Source organism: Diaphorina citri, unplaced genomic scaffold (genome assembly GCF_000475195.1).
Source record: "Diaphorina citri unplaced genomic scaffold, Diaci psyllid genome assembly version 1.1 scaffold652, whole genome shotgun sequence".
Taxonomy (NCBI): domain Eukaryota; kingdom Metazoa; phylum Arthropoda; class Insecta; order Hemiptera; family Psyllidae; genus Diaphorina; species Diaphorina citri.
The window spans coordinates 126,920-154,274 of record NW_007378085.1 but is presented as its reverse complement, the minus strand read 5'-3'; the positions used below and the strand labels follow the sequence as shown (position 1 = coordinate 154,274).

Sequence of the window (27,355 nt, the reverse complement as noted above, 5' to 3'; positions counted from 1 at the left end):
GCCAAAAAAAAAAAAAAAAAAACGGTACATCTTTGTTTGGACCCCCCCCCCTCGACAAAATCCTGGATACGGCCCTGGTAGGTACACTACCTTTACGAGAGGGGTAGATGTAGATACCTATCATGGTAGAAGAGATACCCTGCTATCCTTATGAATCCTGTGATACGTGAAATATTATGCTGTCTGGAAAACGAGCAACATATTGGCTATTTTCCTTTTTTTTTTTTAAAGAGGTTTGACAGGGGGAACTGTAACTGCTATGGTCTTATCGTCCCGAAATCGAAGAGAGAAGGAAGACAGGATAGGAGAAAGCCAGCCGTTCCGAGAACGAACATTATCCCATCAGGATAAAATCCGCCCCGGGCGGTAATCGAACTCGCGGCCTAGCGCTTACAAGGCAGACGCACTACCAACTAAGCTAACTAGGCTGGTTTTTTAGGTTTAATAGAGGGAAATTCGTAGAAGCTTAACCCATCCTCTAGGGCTGTTTGCTCTTACACCTAAGCCTCGGAGTGGGTTTTTTGATGTGTAGTATGGAGTTAATAGGAGGAACTGTAACAACAGAGGTCTTAAGGTCCCGAAATTAAAGAGGAAGAAAGACAGGATAGGAAAAAGCCAGCCATCCCGAGAAAATAGCTTGTTTGTTGCTAAAAAAGTTCGCCCCGGGCGGGAATCGAATATCGCCGATATATCGATATATTTAACAATTTTTCTTGTTTTGGGGGTTACAAGATATTTACACTGCGTTTTACGATCAGAGACAACCAAACCCGCCACCTAACGCTTACATGGCAGGCGAGCTATCTTCCAAATCCCAAACGTCTAGCGTCTGTTCAGAAGTTCCCCGGGCCAAAACAGGTACCTTCCCCTTCATTCCTCCTTCTCCCTCCTAATTTTAACTCTTCCCTCCCTCGATTCCTGCTCTCATCCCTGATGTGCCTTCCCTTTTAACCCGCCACCTAACGCTTACATGGCAGGCGAGCTATCTTCCAAATCCCAAACGTCTAGCGTCTGTTCAGAAGTTCCCCGGGCCAAAATAGGTACCTCCCCCTTCATTCCTCCTTCTCCCTCCTAATTTTAACTCTTCCCTCCCTCGATTCCTGCTCTCCTCCCTGTGCCTTCCCTTCCTCCCATCCCTCCTCTTTTACTTTTCTCCGTTTCGTTCCCAATTTCTCCCTTTTCTCTACCTTATCTTTCCCTTCCTCTATATTCCTCCTCTTCCCTTTCTCCCATCCCTCCTCTTTTACTTTTCTCCGTTTCGTTCCCAATTTCTCCCTTTTCTCTACCTTATCTTTCCCTTCCTCTATTCCTTCTCTCTCCTCCCTCTTTCGTACCTCCTCCTTTATTCCCCTCTCTTTCATCATCCCTTTTCTCCCTCCTCTTTCTCTCCCTTTTCCGCATGTCGCTTCGAATAATTCCCATAAATTTTGATATTTTGTCCCACATAGCTGTAAAGAGGGAGAGGGAGAAGAGGACGAGAATGGGAGGAAAGGGAGAGAATATGGGGAACTTCTGAACAGACGCTAGACGTTTGGGATTTGGAAGATAGCTCGCCTGCCATGTAAGCGTTAGGTGGCGGGTTCGATTCCCGGCCGGGGCGAACTTTATTAGCAACAAACAAGCTATTTTCTCGGGATGGCTGGCTTTTTCCTATCCTGTCTTTCTTCCTCTTTAATTTCGGGACCATAAGACCTCTGTTGTTACAGTTCCCTCTATTAACTCCATACTACACATCAAAAAGTCCACTCCGAGGCTTAGGTGTAAGAGCAAACAGCCCTAGAGGATGGGTTAAGCTTCTACGAATTTCCCTCTATTAAACCTAAAAAATATTTTCCCAAAATATGACCTTTTCCGTAAAATAAAATGAAAAAAACTTCATTTTTAATTAAAGAGTAGGTAAATGAGCTTTATTTTTTTATTTGTTGTATAACAAGATCAAGTGTGCTGCTATGTTGTCGACAGTAAAATTTAGTCTCCTGTCACTTAGATATTTTAATTTCGAGAAAGACCGCTCAACGTCTGCCGACGACACCGGGGCATATTTCATGGCCAGGATGTCTTGAATAGTCCATCCTTCCCTGTCATGCCAAAGTCCTGCTGCAGTCCAGAATATATGTTTGAGATCTTTTTCACATCCTGCCAGCCACAGTTTCTTTCAAGGACAGCTTTGACCTTTTCATTAATTTTCTTTCCTACATTTCCTGGATACACTGTGTCTTCGATTTTCCTCATCTCCTCCACACATGTTATTTATAATTAAACATTTTTTTTTTTTTTTCTCCTCCCCCCCCCCACAATTTTTTTAATAAAAAAATAAAAAAAAAAAAAAAAAAAAAAAAAAAAAAAAAAAAAACGGGAACCGCTCGGAACGCTTAAAATATGACTTTTTTATGACCTTTTAGAAATTTTTGGCATTTTATGACCTTTTCCGAAAAAAAGCTAAAATATAACTAAATAGTATGATGTCATGACAATATGACATTTGGTTGTCTCTTTTATTAGAGCAAAAAAGCTTGTAAAAATTGGACTACCTTTACTTTTGGATAAAATGCAACAGCAAAACCAAAAAAAGTTTATTGCTTTAATGGAATTTCAAGTTGAAAATTTCCAAGTCAAATGTGTACTCCACCATAACCATAAATTTATGAATAAAAGAAATATAGGTACCTACCTACCATTTTCTCGTTTTCAGGGGAAAAAATACTTGGGCCGGGCCAGCTTAACTTTGTGCCTTGACGTGCATTTGCTCTGGACGAGGCTTAAGGCTTTTTAACACCATGTTCTTTTTTTTATGTTTTAATCTGTTTTATCAAAAACTCGGAAACAAAAACAAAATGATCTGAATTTCTGAAAAGAAAAGTGGTTTTTGAATTTTGAAATAAAGTGAAAAAATCCCAAAGTCCTCTCTTGTTAAGCTATTAACTTTTCTTTAACATTCTTACCTTAGTTACACACTTGGATGGCATCCCCACCTCCAACGAAACCCCCACGGGGGGTTAAACCACCCAAAGAAACCGTAAGTGGATCTACATCAAATTTGGGGGTGTTCTTTCAGATTCATTCTCAATAGATCCTAAAGAACTTCAAAATTTAGGAGAGGTTTGATAGAGGGAAATGTAATGTCTAAGATCTTCATCCTGAAATTGAAGATAGAAAGAAGACAGGACAGGGAAAACCAGGTGGTCCAAGAACAAACCTTATCCATTTAAGATAAAACCTGCCATTGGCAGGAATCAAATCCAGAAACTAGGACCTAGGGGCAGATGTGTTACTCTCCAATCTAACTAGGCTCATTATAATTATAAATAGGTACATTAGATGTTTCTTTTATATGAAAATTTTAGTGGGCATAGCCCTTCAGAACTCGTAGGTAACGGCCTCTACTGGAATGGCCCACCGTGGGTAAAGCAACCCACTGATCAGTGGGAACTATCGAGGTTTGTACCTAGTTCCGATTCTGTGCCAGAAGAAAGGAAGAAAGTAACGTTACATACAGTAAGCAAGGAAAAAGTTTCCAATATTTTGCTCGATCTCGCGGGTAATTTCCCCTCTTCCCCCACCCCCCCTTTTTCCTTTTTTTTATGCAGTTTTTTTTTTTTTTTTTTTTTTTTTTTTTTTTTTTTTTTTTTTTTAGGGGTTGATAAAGGGACTGTACCGTAACAATGAAGGTCTTATCATCCAAAATTGAGATAAGGAGGACAGCATCTAGGAAAAGAGAGTTTCGAGAAGAAACCTTTTCTGTTTAGGATGGTGTTCATCCAAGGTTTCAACCAAACCCATCACCTAGGGCTTGCAAGGCAGGAATGCTATTCCATGCTGACTAGGCTGGCTCTAAAATTCAATGTTTATAAGTTTGCATTAATATTGACATTTTTTTGTTTAGAAGAAACATGTCATGTGACACAAAAATGAGAAGAAAATTCATAGTTAATAGTATTTGTTAGAATTTTATCTCTGAATTGACAAAATAATAATTGACCGAGATATTTTGGCTCTAAAATTCAATGTTTATAAGTTTGCATTAATATTGACATTTTTTTGTTTAGAAGAAACATGTCATGTGACACAAAAATGAGATGAAAATTCATAGTTAATAGTATTTGTTAGAATTTTATTTCTGAATTGACAAAATAATAATTGACTGAGATATTCTGTGTTCACATTTCAGCTGTTTGCAAGGCTCTCAACACTAGTGAGTTCATCCAAAGAGAGAATAACAGCCGTACGGGAAAATCTGCAAGCATGTAAGGTGCTCCTCAGTTGCCGGCATGAGGAATTGAAGAGACTCTGGCTAGAAGGCGTGGAGCACAAGCATATGATTCAACTCTTGGAAGATATGTGAGTAAAGTGTGGTAAATTAAATAATAAACAAGAAGCCAGGGTTCCTAATTTTAATTTTTTTCTTACTGTAAGTTAAGTAGGTATCATTGTCCCATAAGGGTAACATTGCTCACCTTACTTTTCCCAGCTATGGGGTAAGTAGTTGTAATAAAAAACAAATAAAAAAGTGGGGGCATGATATGGATAATGTTACCGACCTATAACTTGGGTTCCTTGGGACATTATTGTCCAATACTTTTAAAAAGGTATATAAAAAAAAAGAAAAACTAGGGATATTAAAACATATTTTGGCACTATAAACTTACCTACCATCGAAAATTTTACCTGATTACATTACATTCCTTCCTATAGGATAAGGAAAATAAAAACAAGGAGGTAATCACATTTATAGTCAGCTTATTTAATATTCTAAGTAAGATAAAAAACTGGCAAGCAAGTAAAGAGTGGATAACTGGACGTCCCATTCGAAGGGGATAAGCAACAGTTATATCATTCACTCCTCTTTACAGAGAACAAATCAAGGAGATCCCAAGTAAAGTGAACACACACATGAGCAAGAAACAGTATCTGAATGCCACTCGACTCCTCATCACTTCCATAGCAACATGTGAGGGTAGCCTAGGACAGGTGGATGCTCTGAAACAACTGAGAAGTCAACTACACAGCAAGAAACAAGTGAGTAGAGCTTCCAATCTTCCAGGAATCAAACTCGTGATCTACAGTTTGATGTACTATCCTCTAAGGCAGGCAACTTTTTCAACACAGACATGCTACCTCCAAACATTTTCACTAGAACCAAAAAAAGTTTGATAGAATTCTGTAACTGCTGAGGCCTTATAAAAAGTGAAATAAGACAGGATACGAATCTAGCTGTTCCGAGAACAAACCTTATCTTTTTGATATTAAAAATTTCGTGATTAAAAAAGTACTTAATTGAATTGTACGGTTCGGCCGTTATTCCGGACCAAAGTTCCGCTATTTAGGGCTATACTGGGAAAAAGCTCAAAAGGAACTAGCGTTTCTCACAGCTCACTAGGCAGGAATTTTCCAACTTCTTTTTATAGGTATACTTATAAAATTACTCTGTACTTAATACATAAGCCTTTGTTTAGACTGCAGGAGTAAAGGGACTTTTCAGTCTCATTCTGTTGGGATAAACAAGGTATATTCTATTCTATTCAGCACCTAAATGGGAAGTATTGTGTCTCTTCTCGCCCATCTGATGAGAGGCATACTACGGGATGGACATGCTACGACACAGACCACATGCGTCTAACGTAGCTGTTGTTTCATTGCTACGAAATAAAAACGGCGGCGGAACACTCATCTTTTTTTTTCTATTTTCAGCAACTCTACTCCACTCTGTTACAAGAGCTGTCCAAACATATCTACATAGTTCCCACGCGAGACATCATTCCCTCACTCAAGAGACAAGGTTCGGGCCGTGAGTTCCCTGGTTTTACCCGGGGCTCCATTATTATTTTTTTTAACTAAACTAAACTATTCTATTTTCAGCAACTCTACTCCACTTTGTTACAAGAGCTGTCCAAACATATCTACATAGTTCCCACGCGAGACATCATTCCCTCACTGAAGAGACAAGGTTCGGGCCGTGAGTTCCCTGGTTTTACCCGGGGATCTGAGCAGAGGACGTCACAGCGTCTGGCTCGTAAACCTCAACTAGATGCTAGCCTTGTCAATGGATCAGGTAGATAAATACTGTGGGCATGTTATGAAACAGACCCCATGCGTCTAATGTAGCAGCTGTTACATTGCTACGAAATAAAAACGGCGGTGAAACACTAATCTTTTTTTTTAAGAGGTTTGATAGAGGGAACTGTAACTGCTATGGTCTTATCGTCCCGAAATCGAAGAAAGAAGGAAGCTAGGACAGGAGAAAGCCCGCCGTTCCGAGAACGAACATTATCCCATCAGGATAAAATCCGTCTGGAGGGGGTGGGGAATCGAAACCCCGACCTAGCGCTTAGAAGGCAGACGCGCTACCCTCCTAGATAACTAGACTGGCAATGTGCTATTTATTATTGTAATTTTTGGCAACCTCCGTGACCGAGTGGGTATCACACTAGGCTTGCACGCCGGAGGTCCCGGGTTCGATTCCCGGCGGGGTCGAAGTTTTTTCGGCTCTATGTTTGGAGTTCGGGGTGTACTCAGCCTCGTGAGGACAATTGAGTAGCTACTTTAATCGAGAGCCGACCAGTGGCGGCATTACCAGTGTAAAATTATGATAAGAGTAGATGGAAATTAATAGTAGTTGTTGTTTACTAATGCAAAGGAATTGATTATTATGTCATTTTCCTAAAAAAAAAAAAAAAAATTTTTTTTTTTAATTAAAAAAGATTTTTTTTTTTTTTTTTTTTCTAAAAAAAAAAAAAAAAAAAAAAAAAAAAAAAAAGTAAAACGAAGGACTTGGTAATGCTGTGGTATCCACCAAAGTTGTGAAGAAGCTCTCTGCTTTACCACCAAGCTTCATGATTTGATTTTTATTCTCATTATTTTCGCCGGCTTATTTTCCGTATTATTTCAGGAGACAAGCAGAGTCCTATTGAAGAGGACCTGTCATTGGCTGATCCTGAAGCCGACTCCGCCCACTTTATCAAGATCCTAATAGAATCCCTCATCCTGCTCCACAAGTTACCGGACACAATTGAAGTAAGAGTTCTGGATTCGATGCCCACCATTAAAAAAAGTTCTCAATTTTGGAAAAAGAAAAAAAAAATGCTCTCGTAAATATTTCGGATTTGTCTCGCTGGAGGACGTAAAACTGAGACAAAACCAGCCCTGTCAAGCCACAGACAATAACACTGGCTCTTTTGAGGGTACCTGAATGGGACTATGGTCAAGTCCGTCTCATGAAGTAGGGTACAACGACATAATTATGTACCTGAATATCCCTCATCAGACCCCTACAATTTATTTTTTTTTTTTAAGAGGTGTTCTTGAATTTACGGACACTCGAAAAAGACATTTTTGGAGCATGTCTGGGACCAGTAGAAGAACCCCTATTTTTAAAAGAGGTTTGTTAGAGGGAACTGTAACTGCTAGGATATTATTATCGTCCCGAAATCGAAAAGATGGAAGATAGGATAGGAGAAAACCAGCCGTTCCTTATCCCTTCAGTATAAAATCCGCCCCGGGCAGGAATCGAACCCACGGCCTAGCGCTTATAAAGCAGACGTGGTACCAACCTAGCTAACTATGCTGGCTGAAGTATTCTACAATTTTAAACTGTTACTTGACCAAGTATGCCGCGGGTTCTATTCCCGCCCGCGGTAAATTTCATCCTGAAGGGATTAGGTTCGTTCTGGGAACAGCTGGCTTTCTCCTATCCTGTCTTCTTCCTTCTCTCTTCGATTAGAAACACTTGTTAGATTTTTTTTTCTTTTACCGAATGTGATGATGATGAAAATTAAAAACTTCATAATATAATTTTTTTTTTTTTTTTTTTTTTTTTTTTTTTTTTTTTTTTTTTTTTTTTTTTTTTTTCAAGAAATGTGATAGAGAGAACTCTAATTGCTAAAGTCTTATCGTCCCGAAATCGAGAAGGAAGAAAGTTAGCCGGTCCGAGAACGAAAATTATCCTTTGAGGATAAAATCCACCCCGGGCGGGAATTGAACCCGAATTTCTTTAACATTTGGTCTCCTTTTTCCGCTCCACCAGAAAATCAAGACGGACATGGAATCGCAGCTGACCGGACTAGTCCTACGCACGACCCAGGACCTATTGGCCTCCTCTGATCCGGCGGCACTAGTCTCCGGCTCGTCCACCTATTTGGTTCAACTGCTCGGTATTCTTGGGGAACAATTCAAGGCGGTGTTAGCCGTACACCGGGACGTTGTTCTGAAACATGTCCGCGCCAAATCCAACCTGGTAAGTTGGAATAGAATAGAATAGGTAGATTTTTTTTTTTTTTTTGCCTAGAAAGGACCACGTAATAGAACAGTTGCCCTGACTTGGGTGATGTTTCAAATCAAAGAGCAGAAAAAAATGAGGAACTATTCTTCTACGACTTTTAGGTCCGGAGATAAATCGATTTGAAACACACCAGTAAAACCTTGCTTTGACGTCACGGCATACTCCCGTATGCGATGACGTCATAACAAATGTTCCGAACAAAGCTCTCTTTGCAGGCAACGCATTAATGTGTTTGTTAGCTTGCGTTTCTGCGCCTTCCTTAAACTCCGACGTCACAACTCTTCGAACTTTATCTTTTAAAGTTTGAAACGAATGTTTCATTTGCAGGTTCTACAACTATACAACGAGACATACGTGTGGAATTGTATCCAGCGCGTTGTTCAACAGCTTCTCACAGACTACTTGGCCATCAAGCTGGGCTCAACACAGCCTACTAATGCACAGCCTCAGAGTTTGACTCAGAATGGAGAAGACAGCATGAACCTATCGAGTTACTACGCTAGGAAAAAGCCGGTTGTTAAGACGAAAAAGGTGATTCTTTGATTAATTTAGAATAGAATAGAATATACCCTGTTTATACTGCAAAAATGAGACTGAAAAGTTCCTTTGCTCCCACAGTCTAAACAAGGTCTTATGTACACCTTATTTTTTTTTACTTTACATTAGGTACACATCTACATTATTATTATTATTATTATTATTATTATTATTATTATTATTATTATTATTATTATTTTTTTTTTAAGCAAATACTTTCATAACACCTGTTTATTATTAAATCAAGCTCAGAACCCAAAATATAACATAATAGAACAAAAACAAGAAAGTATGCTTATAAAAAAAAGTATACTGGGTGCCTGTTTGGTGTGCATGTGTATCTAAATGATGTGGATTGTGGATACCTAACTTATATGTTACCTGCCTACCTAAAAAGGCCATGTTCTTTTTTTTTTTAAAAAATTTAATTTTTACCATGTACTTTTAAGTGTTTTATTATAGTTAAGTGTAGTTAAGTGTAGGGACCTGTATAAAATGGGTAGCCCCCGTTAATTTAAATAAAATTAAAAAAAAAATTAAAATTAAAAATTATTTTCAGGTGCTCTTCAAGTTTGACCACTCGTCGGTGAATCACTTCAACGCCTCCAACAACACGAGCGCCCCTAGCTTCGTGGATCAGAAACAAAAGTGCCTCCTCGTGAAACCAGACGCGGGTCATATTACCACCCTGTATACGCCCCTGGTTCGAATGGTGGACGAGTTTGAAACCCTGGTCACGACCGATAGTCCCGGATCCCCGGAGTAAGTACACCCTGTAATTTTATTAATATTTTTATTAGAATAAAATAGAATATACCCTGTTTATACTGCCAGAATGAGACTGTTCCTTTACTCCCGCAGTCTAACCAAGATCCTATGTATTTCATAGGTAGTTTGTTTTAGGAACTAATACCGAGACATACTACGATTTATCATCTGATGGAATGGTGGACGAGTTTGAAACCCTGGTCACGACCGATAGTCCCGGATCCCCGGAGTAAGTACACCCTGTAATTTTATTAATATTTTTAACAGAATAGAATAGAATATACCCTGTTTATACTGCCAGAATGAGACTGTCCCTTTACTCCCGCAGTCTAAACAAGATCCTATGTATTTCATAGGTAGTTTGTTTTAGGAACTAGAGAAAAAAAAAATAGATAAATAGAAACTATTTATGTATTTAATAGCGAGACATACTACGATTTATCATCTGATGAGAGGCATACCACGGGATGGGCATGCTACGACATAGACCACACGAGTCTAATGTAGTTTCATCTCTACGAAATAAAAACAGCGCGGCGGGCGGCTGTAAAACACTCTTTTTTTACAAGCTTTGTAAAACAACGAAATAAGCAAATTGTCATCATTTTCCTCTACCGATTTTAACTTAGAAGTCAATATTGACTTGGGAAAAACACCTTTGTATATCTATTATTATGTCCAATAAATAAATAATTGAATTGAATCTTGAATTCCTCGTTCTGCGGACACCCTTAGAAAATAAGGAATTTCCCTTGGGGGAAAACTTGTGATTTTGTTCTCTTCGCTTTGGTTTCAGAGCTCTACGACATAGACCACACGAGTCTAATGTAGTTTCATCTCTACGAAATAAAAACAGCGCGGCGGGCGGCTGTAAAACACTCTTTTTTTTACAAGCTTTGTAAAACAACGAAATAAGCAAATTGTCATCATTTTCCTCTACTGATTTTAACTTTGTTTTACCAAATGTCGTGTATTTCCTTAAAAGTTACCTAACTTTTTAATATTAACTAGTGGCTGACCCGTTCTTTGTACGAGATCAGCGCGATCAGCGCGAGATCAGCGCGAGGTAAGAGGCGTGACTTTGAAGCGCCGCCATTTCGAATCAGGATGGAATGTGACAATTTTAAGTAGCCTATGTCACCTTCGGTACTGTTCTTAACAACCACAAAAAAATTCATCCAAATCAGCCGTTTTTGCGTGAAAAGAGGACAACCAAAGGTCTATTTAGCGTGATTCAAACGCCTCCGTCTTATTCTTTGTTACTTCCTCTTTCAGTCCGAGTAGTTTGGTGAGCTTCCTCAACGACTACGTACGAGACAACTACCTCGTGGATTATCACAACGCTCTACTCGCTTCTATAGAAGCTACGACCAAGAGCTCGGACGCGTGGCGCTCTATTACCTCTGTGGCACAGAATTCCGTGCTGGACCTGCCCAAACCTTTGCTCCAAAGTGTGGTCAAAGTGGACGAGAAACTACAACACTTGAAACAGGTGAGAGAAAAAGTAACATTTGACACAGGTGAGATAAGAGAACAAACACTTGAAACAGGTGAGAGAAAAAGTAACATTTGTCACAGGTGAGATAAGAGAACAAACACTTGAAACAGGTGAGAGAAAAACTACAACACTTAAAACGCTATAACATTTGAAATCTAGATTTTCATTTTTTTTTTTATTTTTTTTTTTATTTTATTTTTTTTTTACAGGTAAAACTATCGAGGAAACTTAAACATCAGAGGTCTTATTGTCCCGAAATGGAAGAGAAAAGGAAGAGAGAATAGGAGAAAGCCAGCCGTTCCGAGAACGAAACTCATCTGTTTAGGATAAAATACGCCCCGGGCGGATATCGAACCCGCGGCGACCCATCACTTACAAATAAAATTAATTGATAAAACCAAAAAAGTCAGTTGATTTATTGGACTTGAATTTCAAGTTTATTATTTTGTTTTCTCAATTGTTAGTCAAATAATTTTTTTTCCTCTCTCTCTTTTGTGCGTTTCGGCCACACAAGGAGCCACGAAGTTCTTTGCTTCTCATAATCCTCTTCCTCTTGAGCCAATATAAGTTCATTCGAGAAGTAATTTTTTTTCCTCTCTCTCTTTTGTGCGTTTCGGCCACACGATGGGCCACGAAGTTCTTTGCTTCTCATAATCCTTTTCCTCTTGAGCCAATATAAGTTCATCCGAGAAGTATGATCTGCCTTTCCTTCCATTTCGTAATATTGTTGAATTTTTTTTTCTTTTTTTTTTAAGATGAGTGTTTCACCGCCGTTTTTATTTCGTAGCAATGAAACAACTGCTACGTTGGACGCAAGTGGTCTGTGTCGTAGTATGCCTCTCATCAGATGGGCGAGAAGAGACGCAATACTCCCCATTTAGGAGCTGGATCAACACGAGAACACCAGAAAGTAACCCGTTGAAATATGTGCAATCGAAAAACGAGTACAAATTTTTGTAGATGGTGGGATTCGAACCCGGGACCTTCTGCATGGCAAGCAACCGCGAATAAAACCATTGTTATATTTCAGCTGATGGAGTGTTTACCCCAGCACACACTTGGCTGCTAACTTGAACTATTCCAGGAGTTCAGGACACAAGTTTTATAAAAGATCAAAAATGTTCGCGTCACTACTATCACGTCACGTGAGCTCATGGACAGTCAGAAAAATGTAGTTCAAAGTTTTCCCATAATCATCATCATTGGTTAACAGCCTTTTAAGAGGTGTTCTTGAATTTACGGACACTCGAAAAAGACATTTTTGGAGCATGTCTGGGACCAGTAGAAGAACCCCTATTTTTAAAAGAGGTTTGTTAGAGGGAACTGTAACTGCTAGGATATTATTATCGTCCCGAAATCGAAAAGATGGAAGATAGGATAGGAGAAAACCAGCCGTTCCTTATCCCTTCAGTATAAAATCCGCCCCGGGCAGGAATCGAACCCACGGCCTAGCGCTTATAAAGCAGACGTGGTACCAACCTAGCTAACTATGCTGGCTGAAGTATTCTACAATTTTAAACTGTTACTTGACCAAGTATGCCGCGGGTTCTATTCCCGCCCGCGGTAAATTTCATCCTGAAGGGATTAGGTTCGTTCTGGGAACAGCTGGCTTTCTCCTATCCTGTCTTCTTCCTTCTCTCTTCGATTAGAAACACTTGTTAGATTTTTTTTTCTTTTACCGAATGTGATGATGATGAAAATTAAAAACTTCATAATATAATTTTGTTTCTCCAGATCGCTTCCCAACTGGTTAGAGCTGGAAGCGTCCCGGCGCAAGCGCAAACTCTCGCGCACCGCCGAGGAAAGTCCAGAGACCATCCGTGAGCGCAACATGAAGGAGGCGGAAATGTTGGCGCAAAACCTGAGCGGTGGCGGCATTGGCGCGCACGAAATCATTTCCGACGTGAATCAGCTCAAGTGTTTGGCGCAACTGCAGGAGAGCATGGTGAGTAGGAGGGTGCGGGTTCGAATCCCCGAGGATTTCCTTTAAAGCGAAGGAACCAGCTTAACTCCCTAGACAAAAAGCCCACTCTGAGGTTTAGGTGTAGGAGCAACTGCCCCCAAAGGATGGGTTAAGTAATCTTATAAGAACCTACGAAAGTGATTGAATCATCCCTTCCCTTCCCATCTGACCATAGCAACATGTGAGGGTAGCCTAGGACAGGTGGATGCTCTGAAACAACTGAGAAGTCAACTACACAGCAAGAAACAAGTGAGTAGGTAGAGCTTCCAATCTTCCAGGAATCAAACTCGTGATCTACAGTTTGATGTGCTATCCTCTAAGGCTGGCAACTTTTTCAACACAGACACACTACCCTCCAAACATTTTCACTAGAACCAAAAAAAAGTTTGATAGAATTCTGTAACTGCTGAGGCCTTATAAAAAGTGAAATGAGACAGGATACGAATCTAGCTGTTCCGAGAACAAACCTTATCTTTTTGATATTAAAAATTTCGTGATGAAAAAAGTACTTAATTGAAAAAAATAAAATAATAATAAATAAAATAAAAAAATAAAATAAAAACAAAGATCTATTCAGGATATAATACGCCCCGTAATCGATCCTGCAACCTAACGCTCACTAGGCAGGAATTTTTGCAATCGAAAAACGAGTACAAATTTTTGTCGATGGTGGGATTCGAACCCGGGACCTTCTGCATGGCAAGCAACCGCGAGCTCACTAGGCAGGAATTTTCCAACTTCTTTTTATAGGTATACTTATAAAATTACTCTGTACTTAATACATAAGCCTTTGTTTAGACTACGGGAGTACAGGGACTTTTCAGTCTCATTCTGTTGGGATAAACAAGGTATATTCTATTCTATTCCAGCACCTATACCAAATGTCGTGTATTTCCTTAAAAGTTACCTAACTTTTTAATATTAACTAGTGGCTGACCCGTTCTTTGTACGAGATCAGCGCGAGGTAAGAGGCGTGACTTTGAAGCGCCGCCATTTTGAATCAGGATGGAATGTGACAATTTTAAGTAGCCTATGGCACTCTCAGTACTGTTCTTAACAACCACAAAAAAATTCATCATTTCAGAGCTCTCCCGTTGTCTGGCTGTGTTGGATGAAGCAATGTCAACTTGCCTGCAGCCGGAGAAAACCAAATACATCTTCGAAGGCATCGGAGACATGATTGGAAAGATACTCATGTCTTCTGTCCAATATATGCAGAGGATAGACCAGAGTAAGTACATAGACCTTGAAAAGAAGAACACAAATAGCTTTTAATCTTCACAGTTGGGGGAGGGGTTTTTTTTATTGTTTATTTATACAGACATGTTTCACCATTGCTGGCATCATCAGTGTAAAAAAATTGCACATGAGAAAAAGAAAAAAAGCTCAAAAAAAGGAACAAATTGACAATGTTCCTTGTCATAAACTTGTAAATCAGAAAGTTTGGTTACCGTAGTAAGGGAGGTGCGTCCATCTCCAAACACCTGAAAAGCACGTGCTTCTTTAAACATCGCGCCTAGATTTTCAATTTTATCTACCTGTCATTGGCTCAGAGATACGCGGCAATCGATTGATTGATTTTATTGGCTCATTGATTTTGTAAATCAGGGTGTTCATTTACTCTAATTGTAATATGTGTTCCCCATAATATGTCAAAATATATAAGACCTTGGTTAGACTGCAGGGGTAAAGGAACTTTTCAGTCCTATCCCAGCAGGATAAACAAGGTATATTCTATTCTATTCTATTCTATTCTAATCTAATTACCCCTTTCCTTGGTATTTCAGGTGATGTGAACAAGATGGGGCGTCACATTTACACCCTACAGCAGAGCATTGCTTCGATTACAATGTCGAGAGAAATATCTTTGGATCAGGCACGGCGATATTTTCATCTCCTGACACTATCGCCTGAGGTGAGTCCAATTACGAAATTCCCACGTGTGGGTATTATTTCAACCATAAAAAAAGAAGAAGGTGGGTTCGATTCCCGTCCGGGACGGTATTAATCCTTTACAAATACATCTTCGAAGGCATCGGAGACATGATTGGAAAGATACTCATGTCTTCTGTCCAATATATGCAGAGGATAGACCAGAGTAAGTTCATAGACCTTGAAAAGAAGAACACAAATAGCTTTTAATCTTCACAGTTGGGGGAGGGTTTTTTTTATTGTTTATTTATACAGACATATGTTTCACCATTGCTGGTATCATCAGTGTAAAAAAATTGCACATGAGAAAAGGAAAAAAGCTTCAAAAAAAGGAACAAATTGACAATGTTCCTTGTCATAAACTTGTAAATCAGAAAGTTTGGTTACCGTAGTAACGGAGGTGCGTCCATCTCCAAACACCTGAAAAGCACGTGCTTCAAATAAGCTAGTTAAAAAAACAGCTAAGCTGAGAAAACGAAAAAACCATATCACAATACCACTCTTAACAAATGCAAACAAAATAGTTTAAAAAAAAAGCTCCCAAAATTAATTTGGTTGGATGGAAAAGTCCCTTTTAATGGGTCTGCCCTATATTACTGCTTGAAGAAGAAATTAAAGCTAAAAGAAATTAGTTTTTAAAGCTTAAGAAGGAAAAGAAGATAGGTAGGGTGATTTGGGGTAATTTTGAGACACCAACTTTGAAGGTCTCAAATGACATGCTTCAGAACTTCGGAAGCAGTTTCATGAAAGATTGAGTTCGATTTCTTGTTAGGTTATTTTGAAATCGGACTACTTCCATTAGTTTGTAGGTCTGAAACCTTCAATGTCGGTGTCTCAGAATGGCACTGTCTCGGAATCTCAAAGTGACCCCCAAATCAACCTATTTAGAACATAGAGAGTATTTATAAAAGAAAATACTAATAAGGGTTTGTTTAGAACAAAGTATTTAGAAAAGAAGATACTATTTAGACTTTACTTGCTTAACAAAAGTTCCATAGGTAGTCAATCCTTGCCGATTTTTTACACGAGGACATCAGAATGATTGTTATCTTCAAGATAATTTAGCAGTTTCAAGATAATTCCATAATGATGAGATTAATTAATTAATCTGATTTTGTCATCTCCACTAATATGGGATTTTGTCATCTCCACTAATATGGACTTTTGTCATCTCCTGTAATATCTGATTTTGTCATGTCCTCTAATTTGGGATTTTGTCATCTCCACTAATATGGACTTTTGTCATCTCCTGTAATATCTGATTTTGTCATCTCCACTAATATGGGATTTTGTCATCTCCACTAATATGGGATTTTGTCATCTCCACTAATATGGGATTTTGTCATCTCCAGTAATATGGGATTTTGTCATCTCCACTAATATGGGATTTTGTCATCTCCTCTAATATAGGATTTTGTCATATCCATGCACTAATATAAAATTTTGTCATCTCCACTAAATTGTTATTTTGTCATCTCCACCACTAGGTATTTTTTTCCCCTCTGTAATTAAAAGTGATAGGCGGATTTCACATCTAGACTGCAACTTGTAGTATACGGCAGTTTTCATGACTTAAAGTTTAAGTGTGAACAGGCCCATGAGGCTATGTAGCCCACAACATGAAAACTGCCGTACCTATACTAACCGACACCGAAGCGAATACAATAGTCCGTCCCTTATACCTTTTTTATTACTATTGTAATAATAAAGGAAGGACGGACTAAAAATTATAGGCACGTGAATTGTCTCTGTAAAAAATTACCCTGACCTTGACCTTGTGTCATTTCCACAGGAATGGTTCTCCACGCGTCTGTCCCAGCTGATATCCCATCCCGCGTCCGGGTTCCCTTCCAACACCTCCACTCAGGGTTCCACGTTCGCCACAATCCCTCAGATCTACGTTACAACGGCCGCCCCTCCCTCTTCCGGCTCTAGCCCGTCCCCCTCCCAGCTACTCACCAGTTTGGAGAGCATCGCTTCGGAGTTCATGGAGCTGGGACATACGTGTCTCCTCGTTCTACATTTGGAGGTTCGGGTCCAATGCTTCCACTATTTGCTGCCCAAGAAGAACAACGTCTATGTGGAACCCAAAGTTATAGGTATGTCCTCGGGAACGGTATAAGCTAGAGACTTGAAATTTGGTATGTAGTTCACAAATGTGACAAGGATGCAACACAAAACGTTTGTTTGAGATAGGTGCTGCGGTTGGCGGTATTTTGACCGCTTTTGGACAGATTTCGACCGTTTTCTGGCGGTTTTCAGCTATAGCGACAAAAAGGTTAGAGACATTGTAAAAGTTAGGGTAAAAGAACACTCATATAAGCATCATTCAATAGGATAAGGAAAGTCGTGTGATGTTCACACCAGATTTTTTATAGTTGACTAGGGTTCTGCATTTGGGTGTCTAATATGGGGTCTAATTTGGGGGTCTAATTTGGGTGTCTAATATGAATCTAATTAATAATAATTATAGGTATGCTTGATAAGGAGAACCAAAAAGGCATATATATTTTGCAGAACTTCAAAGAATATATGCCTTTTTGGTTCTCCTTATCAAGTTGACCCACAGAACTTATATATAATGACTGCTGAAACCCTCCAAGAACTTAAATTTCAAGTTTATTATTTTGCTTTCTCAATTGTTAGTCAATTTTTTTTTTTTTCTTCCTCTCTTTTGTGCGTTTCGGCCACACAAGGGGCCACGAAGTTCTTTGCTTCTCATAATCCTCTTCCTCTTAAGCCAATATAAGTTCATTCTAGAAGTATTCAATTCAATTATTTATTTTTTGGACATAATAATAGATATACAAAGGTGTTTTTCTTATTTCAGGAGACAAGCAGAGTCCTATTGAAGAGGACCTGTCATTGGCTGATCCTGAAGCCGACTCCGCCCACTTTATCAAGATCCTGATAGAATCCCTCATCCTGCTCCACAAGTTACCGGACACAATTGAAGTAAGAGTTCTGGGTTCTATGCCCACCATTAAAAAAAGTTCTCGATTTTGAAAAAAGATTGTTAATATGAAAAGCCCATTCATTCAACGAAGATTACAATATATAAGATAGTACATAAAGTATATAAACTATAAAAATAATAGCATGATCTGCCTTTCCTTCCATTTCGTAATATTGTTGTATAAAACCATTGTTGTATTTCAGCTGATGGAGTGTTTACCCCAGCACACATCCCATATCTACCAAATCCTAACTTCGGCACTGCGTAACTTCCACGATACTTGTCAGGCAGGCTACCGGGGCATTGTACAACCAGATCCGGAAGACAGGAGAATCTGCAGCGCCGCCTGGCTCAAAGACGAAGACATTTGTCGGTTCCTCAAGTAAGTCTAAAAATACCAAAAAACCATTATTATTATTATTTTTTTTTTTTAAAGACCGTTCTTGAATTTACGGACACTCGTAAAAAAAGACATTTTTGGAGCATGTCTGGGACCAGTAGAAGAACCCCCCTTTTTTTAAAGAGGTTTGTTAGAGGGAACTGTAACTGCTAGGGTCTTATCGTCCCGAAATCGAAAAGAGATGGAAGACAGGATAGGACGTTCCGAGAACGAACATTATCCCATCAGGATAAAATCCGCCCCGGGCGGGAATTAAACCCACGGCCTAGCGCTTATAAAGCAGACGTGCTACCAACCTAGCTAACTAGGCTGGCAGAAGTACTTACCTCTTTGAAGTATTCTACAATTTAAACTGTTACGTGACCAAGTATGCCGCGGGTTCTATTCCCGCCCGCGGTAAATTTTATCCTGAAGGGATTAGGTTCGTTCTGGGAACAGCTGGCTTTCTCCTATCCTGTCTTCTTCCTTCTCTCTTCGATTGGAAAAACTTGTTAGATTTTTTTTCTTTTACCGAATGTGGTGATGATGAAAATTAAAAACTTCATAATATAATTTTGTTTCTCCAGATCGCTTCCCAACTGGTTAGAGCTGGAAGCGTCCCGGCGCAAGCGCAAACTCTCGCGCACCGCCGAGGAAAGTCCAGAGACCATCCGTGAGCGCAACATGAAGGAGGCGGAAATGTTGGCGCAAAACCTGAGCGGTGGCGGCATTGGCGCGCACGAAATCATTTCCGATGTGAATCAGCTCAAGTGTTTGGCGCAACTGCAGGAGAGCATGGTGAGTAGGAGGGCGCGGGTTCGAATCCCCGAGGATTTCCTTTAAAGCGAAGGAACCAGCTTAACTCCCTAGACAAAAACCCCACTCTGAGGCTTAGGTGTAGGAGCAACTGCCCCCAAAGGATGGGTTAATCTTATACAAATCTACGAAAGCGATTGAATCATACCTTCCCTTCCCCTCTGAGTTGAAAAAATCCACCTGTTCAAAAGTTCAGAATACACTCTAAAAGTCTAAAATAATCCATACTTAACATCAAAACTCTGTTCCGTGTTGATTTATGCCGGGCGTCTCTTCAAACTATTGACGTAGGTTTTTTTTTTTTTAAGAGGTTTGACAGAGGGAACTGTAACTGCTATGGTCTTATCGTCCCGAAATCGAAGAGAGAAGGAAGACAGGATAGGAGAAAGCCAGCCGTTCCGAGAACGAACATTATCCCATCAGGATAAAATCCGCCCCGGGCGGGAATCGAATCTGCGGCCCAGCGCTTACAAGGCAGACGCACTACCAACTAAGCTGACTAGGCTGGCACCATAAAGATTTATTTTTATTATTATTATTTTTTTTAAGATGAGTGTTTTACCGCCGCGCCGTTTTTATTTCGTAGCAGTGAAACAACTACTACATTGGACTTCCTCTCTTTTGTGTCGTAGCATGTCCCTCATCAGTATTGTGGCATACGTCGGGATGGGCATGCTACGACACAGACCACACGAGTCTAATGTATCAGTTGTTTCATTGCTACGAAATAAAAACGGCGATGAAACACTCGTTTTTTTATATATTGTTATTTTTATTACACTTAAATATTTACAACGAATTAAAAAATTATAGGCACGTGAATTGTCTCTGTAAAAATTACCCTGGGGAAGAAAAAAGAAAATTATCAGAAAATAATCGCGATGCGAGCGGAGAAATCAAACATGTTTGAAATCGACGCTTTGCTCGATGCTCTCACCAAAGTATGGAAAAGTATCTTACAAGTGTAATAGCCAATAGAAAAGCAGAATTTTGAATTTGGACGAATCATATCGAAATATGGAAAATTGTAAATACTTTTCCATACTTTGGTGATTTAGGGCACTGACCTTGACCTTGTGTCATTTCCACAGGAATGGTTCTCGACGCGTCTGTCCCAGCTGATATCCCATCCCACGTCCGGGTTCCCCTCCAACACCTCCACTCAGGGTGGTCTTCCTTCTCTCTTCGATTTCGGGACGATAAGACCATAGCAGTTACAGTTCCCTCTGTCAAACCTCTTTAAAAAAAAAAAAAAAATCGATGCTCTCCGCTATGCGCGCTGCTCGTACTGTGTGTGCTACCTATTTAAATCAACGTGTTTGATTTCATCGCTTTGCTCGTTCATTGATGCTCGTTGCTCTATGCTCTATGCTCGCCGCTCCACTGTGTTCTTAGCCGGAAGTTCTGTGAGGCAAAGTCCCGTTTGAACAAGGCCTCGTATTTGTCACTGAGTAGCGCGGCCCGCATGTCTTCTGGCGTGGTGGACGTTTGTGTAGGTCCTGGACACAGAGCTATCACTCGAATACCGGTCTGTGATTGGTGGAACTGATCCTGTAAGGAAATAATAAGGTTTGTGTAGGTCCTGGACACAGAGCTATCACTCGAATACCGGTCTGTGATTGGTGGAACTGATCCTGTAAGGAAATAATAAGGTTTGTGTAGGTCCTGGACACAGAGCTATCACTCGAATACCGGTCTGTGATTGGTGGAATTGATCCTGTAGAATGAAGTAGAGTTCAGTAAACTGTAGTCTAGTGTAGACTTTGCTGGTTACCTTGCTACGCAAGTACGCGACCCGTTGCATACATAAGAGCGGTCAAACTTTGTTGACTTGGCGGGGCGTTGACTTAATAATAGATCAGTTGCGCTTACTTGGGTGATGTTTCAAAGTCATAGAGCAGGAAAAATGAGGACCAACGGAATTTTTCTTTTTCTTCTACGACTTCTAGATACCGAGATAAATCGATTTAAAAAATACAGGTAAATCGTGAAGTTTGACGTCACGGCATACGCTCCCGTAGGCGAAGACGTCACATCAAATGTCCCGAGCAAAGCTCCCTCACAGGCAACGCATATTTGAACTCTTTCATTAGAGCGGAAAATAACAAGCGGGGCCCGTCCCTCCGGGAATTTTTCGATCTTGGTTAAGGAAAATCAATATTTATGTACCTACCTATTTTATTTAATATTCAGTTTATTATTATTCTTGATTTGTTTTTTTGGTTTTACTTTTATGTAATGATTTAAAATCAAGACTAGAGCCCGTTCTCCCTTTATTCCCAATATAATGTTCAAGTCACCCATCCATTTATTGGCCTTGCTCGGCGTAGCTTAACATAGATGACGCTAAAACCGGTCTTAAATGATCGACTGAAGTGTTATCTAAAACTTTCTCGCTTTGAGTTCACAGGTCGTCGCGACAAATTTCGAGATCAGAGCTCATTTATGTAAGAAAATGTGAAAAAATCCTCCAAAAACCAGTTTTTTTGGTTTTTTGGCTTTAAGGTTTTCTGGACAAAATTTGCGTTGTTTGAATCCACCCTACCCTAACTGAATTTTCCCCCCATTTCCAGGAAATTCTAAACGACATCCTAGAGACAGGACCTCAGTACACCGACCTAGAATATATGCACGCCATACAGCTTATACATAGGAGTCGCTTTCATAAGTCGTCGCGACAAATTTCAAGATCAGAGCTCATTTGTGTGAGAAAATGTGAAAAAAATCCCCCAAAAACCATTTTTATTGGTTGAATCCACCCTACCCTAACTGAATTTTCCCCCCATTTCCAGGAAATTCTAAACGACATCCTAGAGACAGGACCTCAGTACACCGACCTGGAATATATGCACGCCATACAGCTTATACACAGGAGTCGCTCCCCCACAGTAGACCCTAATCTACATATGAACAAACTGAATGATATCCTGACTGAAATGAGACGGAAATATTGACCCCGTGCTGTCAGTTAGGTCCCGGGTTTGATTTCTGGAGTCGACAAAAATTTGTACACGTTTTTAATTTTTTTTTAATTATTTCCTGGCATAGGAGTCGCTCCCCCACAGTAGACCCTAATCTACATATGAACAAACTGAATGATATCCTGACTGAAATGAGACGGAAATATTGACACCGTGCTGTCAGTTAGGTCCCGGGTTTGATTCCTGGAGTCGACAAAAATTTGTACACGTTTTTAGATTTTTTTTTTATTATTTCCTGTTGTTCTCGTGTTGACCCAGCACCTAAATGAGAAATATTGTGTCTCTTATCGGCCATCTGATGAGGGACAAACTACGGGATGGGCATGCTACGACACAGACCACAAGCGCCTAGGGAAACAGTTGTTTCATTGCTACGGAAGAAAAACGTCGGTGAAACACTCTGACCGCTTCGTTACCTCCGCTACATTGTGATTTTGTCATCTCCACTAATTTGGGATTTTGTCATCTCCACTAATATGGGATTTTGTCATCTCCACTAATATGGGATTTTGTCATCTCCACTAATTTGGGACTTTGTCATCCCCACTAATATGGGATTTTGTCATATCCACTAATATGGGATTTTGTCATCTCCTCTAATATGGGATTTTATCATCTCCTCTAATATGGGATTTTGTCATCTCCACTAACTTGGACTTTTGTCATCTCATCTAATATGGTACAAATTTCTTGACCCCGCCGGGAATCGAACCCGGGTCTCCCGCGTGCAAGGCGAGTGCAGTGACCACTACGCCATGGGAGCTGAATGATGATGATGATTATTATTATTATTTCAGCGGTTTGATACGCGGGACTAGGTGTAGGTAACTGCTAAGGTCTTATCGTCCCGAAAGTGAAGAGAGAACGAGGACAGGGCAAGAGAAAGCCAGCCCTTTCGAGGACGAACCTTTTCTGTTCAGGATAAAATCCTCGGCTACCAGCCTCCTCACATTGACCTCATTTAGCCTGAGTGGGGCGGGAAAAAGCCAGCAGTATGTCTCAGATGATTACCCATGCGGATACCAACCACGGGCAACGTTGCATGAGGGTGAGCTTTTGGGAACTGGAGCATTGAATGTGCTAACACCGCTCGCTAAACTGTGTTTTCGTTACCTCCGCTACATTGTGATTTTGTCATCTCCACTAATTTGGGATTTTGTCATCTCCACTAATATGGACTTTTGTCATCTCCTGTAATATCTGATTTTGTCATCTCCTCTAATATGGGATTTTGTCATCTCCACTAATATGGACTTTTGTCATCTCCACTAATATGGGATTTTGTCATCTCCACTAATATGGGATTTTGTCATCTCCACTAATATGAGCTTTTGTCATCTCCCCTCAATTGTTATTTTGTCATATCCACTAAAATGGGATTTTGTCATCCCAAGTTGCAGTCTAGATGTGAAATCCACTATACCTACATTGGAGACTGGAACATTTAATGTGCTATCACCGCTGGAAAAACAGCAACAACAACAACATACCAACCACGGGCAACGTTGCATGAGGGTGAGCTTTTGGGAACTGGAGCATTGAATGTGCTAACACCGCTCGCTAAACTGTGTTTTCATTACCTCCGCTACATTGTGATTTTGTCACCTCCACTAATTTGGGATTTTGTCATCTCCACTAATATGGACTTTTGTCATCTCCTGTAATATCTGATTTTGTCATCTCCACTAATATGGGATTTTGTCATCTCCACTAATATGGACTTTTGTCATCTCCTGTAATATCTGATTTTGTCATGTCCTCTAATTTGGGATTTTGTCATCTCCACTAATATGGACTTTTGTCATCTCCTGTAATATCTGATTTTGTCATCTCCACTAATATGGGATTTTGTCATCTGAAATCCACCATACCTACATTGGAGACTGGAACATTTAATGTGCTATCACCGCTGGAAAAACAACAACAACAACAACAACAACAACAGCAACAACAACAGCAGCAACAACAACAGCAACAACAACAACAACAACAACAACAACAACAACAACTACTACTTCTACTTACCAGATTCACGTCAACTTCAAGCTCCCAGAATCTATCATTGAATATCCCGGCATTGTTGATGACTATGTCCAGACCGCCTAACTTCTGTAGCGTGATCTGAAACGCCTCTGGAAACAACACACGTGCATTATTACCTTATTTTGAAAAAATAGCAATGTCCCTTGCTAAAGAAATAGCTAAACGCCTCTGGAAACAACACACGTGCATTATTACCTTATTTTGAAAAAATAGCAATGTCCCTTGCTAAAGAAATAGCTTTTTCCCTTTGCTAAGGAAATGGCATTTTCCCTTGCTAAATAGCAAAGGTTGAATGCGAAGGGCATCCGCTTGTAAATTTTTTGTAGCCAAAACCAAAAGTGAGCCCAAAGCAATTACCCTAGGGCTGATTGAGAGGCTGATGAAAAACGCCGACCCCGCCTGAACACGGGAAAAGACGAATTTATCTAGTCAACATGGCTTAACTCATACATAATCGAATTTGGGTGTTCTTTTACCTTCAAACTGTGGATAGTCAGTGACGTCACAAGGGCAGTAGATAGCTCTGTTAGGTCCGTATTTGGTCCGCCATTGTTCCGCTAAATCTTCCCCAACGGAATCGTTGATGTCACATATCGATACCTACATACATTGGTAATAGAAAGTAGAAGTTGAAAGATAGATAATAAAAGAAAGTGAAATGGGTCATAATCAATAAATTAATGACAATCACCATTAGGAGAAGGAAATTGAAATATACTATTGTATGATGAGCACATTGCATAGTTATAAAGTATTTTCTGGCGTTTACACAAATATTCTATTTATTGGAGTTGAAAAACATCTCTCCAAACTAAACTAGCAATCGTGCTCTAAGGGGCGTATCTGAACCTGAAGCTAAAAACAGAGTGGCAGTGGATCCGAAGGCAGAGTTTTTTTTTACTCTCAACTCTATGAGGTTTGAAATGGAGCAGTTGCAAATGGGTAAAAATTATAAATGGTCGATTCCTATGTAAAAAGTTGGGAAAAATCTAAATCTGAGGTCAAAACTCCGAAAAAATAACTGTAAAATGTCGAAAGTTCAATTTTTAATTGATAATGGACTCTTAGGTGGAAGGTAACCACTATGTGAGATTGTGAGGGTAATGCCAGAGGCGTTCTCTACCACCTAACCCTTAGAGCTCGATTAATATGTGATCAAATTCTCAAATAAGTAAAGATAAAATTTCATACCTCGGCAGGGATCGAACACACGGCCCTCCTGTTTACCAGGCGAGCGTCTTGACCACTACGCCACCGAGTAAGGTATATTAAAAAAAATTGTACCTCGGTACCGCTTTCGCATTACTTCAAGGCACATTCTTTTACATCCATGCCTATCCAAAAGGGGTAGGCAGGTACTTACGACTGGAAGTTCTGTGAGGCAAAGTCCCGTTTGAACAAGGCCTCGTATTTGTCACTGAGTAGCGCGGCCCGCATGTCTTCTGGCGTGGTGGACGTTTGTGTAGGTCCTGGACACAGAGCTATCACTCGAATACCGGTCTGTGATTGGTGGAACTGATCCTGTAAGGAAATAATAAGGTTTGTGTAGGTTAATAAACTGTGAGTCTAGTTGTAGACCTGTTGGTTACCTTTGCTACGCAAGTACGGCGACCGTGCATACATAAGAGGCGGTCAAAACTTGTTACTTGGCGGGGCGTTGACTTAATAATAGATCCAGTTGGCTTACTTGGGTGAGTGTTTCAAAAGTCATACAGGAAAAATGAGGACCAACGAATTTTTCTTTTTCTTCTACGACTTCTAGACCCGAGATAAATCGATTAAAAACAATACCGGTAAATCGTGGGGCTTTGACGTCATGGCATACGACTTGACGTCATTGGCATACGCTCCCGTAGGGCGGTGACGTCACATGCAAATGTCCCGAGCAAAGCTTCCTTCGGCAGGCAACACATTAAGTGTGTTTGTGCGGATACGTTTCTGCGCATTCTTATCTGCTCTCCGAAGCGTACTTGCATTACTGGCGCTACCTAGCGGACAGAAAAGAAAAAAGGCAACTGGTAAAGGTCTGACGTGACGCCATACCTATCTTTGAACTCTTTCATTTGAACGGAAAATTAAAAATTGAATTTTAGGACCTGTAAAGTTATTCTCCGACTTTGACCTCAGATTGGAAATTATGACAACTTCACAGTTGTATATGTTTGGTAGTTCTATAATTCTTTACCCATTTGCAACTGCTCCATTGATTCCGTTCCTTGAGACCAACCCTAGGTAGCTTGGAGGCGGTAGCGTGTCTTCTGTTTACTTTGTAAGTGCTAGGTTGCGGCCCAGGGCGACTTTGTATCCTGTCTTTCCTTCTCCTAGAGCCTTGCAAGCGGCGTGCCACTGTCCCAAGGTAACCAGGGTGGCCAAGGCAGCGTAATTCCAGTTCCATTGGAACTTAAAAATATATAATAATAATACATAATAATAATAATAATAATAATAAATAATAATAATAAATAATAATAATAATAATAAATATAATAATAATAATTAAATAATAATTAAAAATAATAAATAATTCTTATGTTATACCTAACCTACATCATAACAACACAGCAATCTCAAAAGATGAGATGCTCGATAAAGGAGACGATAATGGGAAAACGAAAGAGTAGTTAAGTTAATAAACAAACGAATATTTGAAGAGAGACGAGAAGAGAGAGAGAGAGAAAAAAAAAAAAAAAAAACAAAAACAGAATAAACTACGCGCCTAACAATCTCAGTCCAACCTTCTTTTCTTTAATACACGCGCCGCCACATTGGCCTGGCAAAGGGCCCACAATGGCATGTTTGGTGGGCGCTGTAGATGGGAGCGGGAGGCAGTTGGGTACAAAACCCCAGGGTGACGCCGTCATCACGATTGTACCGCCTGACCTGTGCCGACCCCTTCTGTCGGCGCCCTATGAAAACTCGAGCGATAAAGACAGTGACCATACCCCACAGAACTAATCCACGCAGTCTGACAATGGGCTTCGAGAGATAAAAAAATGTGGGGGAACCAAGGTTGATTTTTTTTTCTTTTTGTGGTTTTTTTAGAATAATCGAAGAGGGGGAGAGTGAGGATGATGATGATGATTTAATTAATCATTATTATTATCCTATGATATATATCTTATTACTTGACTTAAACTCTATTATATATATATTTATCTGAATACATGAATCATATTATATTATTATATTATTATTATGATTAGTTAT

General features: G+C 39.9%; 1 protein-coding gene across 1 annotated transcript; it reads left to right on the top strand.

Annotated features, from left to right (window-relative positions):
- The first annotated feature begins 3,388 nt into the window (after positions 1–3,388).
- On the top strand, positions 3,389–22,138 carry LOC103510871 (exocyst complex component 4-like). The gene is made up of 15 exons (XM_026824807.1): positions 3,389–3,402; positions 4,147–4,338; positions 4,851–5,016; positions 5,689–5,808; positions 5,857–6,049; positions 6,887–7,011; positions 8,021–8,230; positions 8,603–8,806; positions 9,372–9,574; positions 10,856–11,072; positions 12,109–12,139; positions 12,803–13,027; positions 14,126–14,272; positions 14,829–14,956; positions 21,917–22,138. The coding sequence occupies exons 1-15, from the start codon at positions 3,389–3,391 to the stop codon at positions 22,076–22,078; spliced, it is 2,337 nt and encodes a 778-aa protein (XP_026680608.1). The 3' UTR covers positions 22,079–22,138.
- The last annotated feature ends 5,217 nt before the right edge of the window (positions 22,139–27,355 follow it).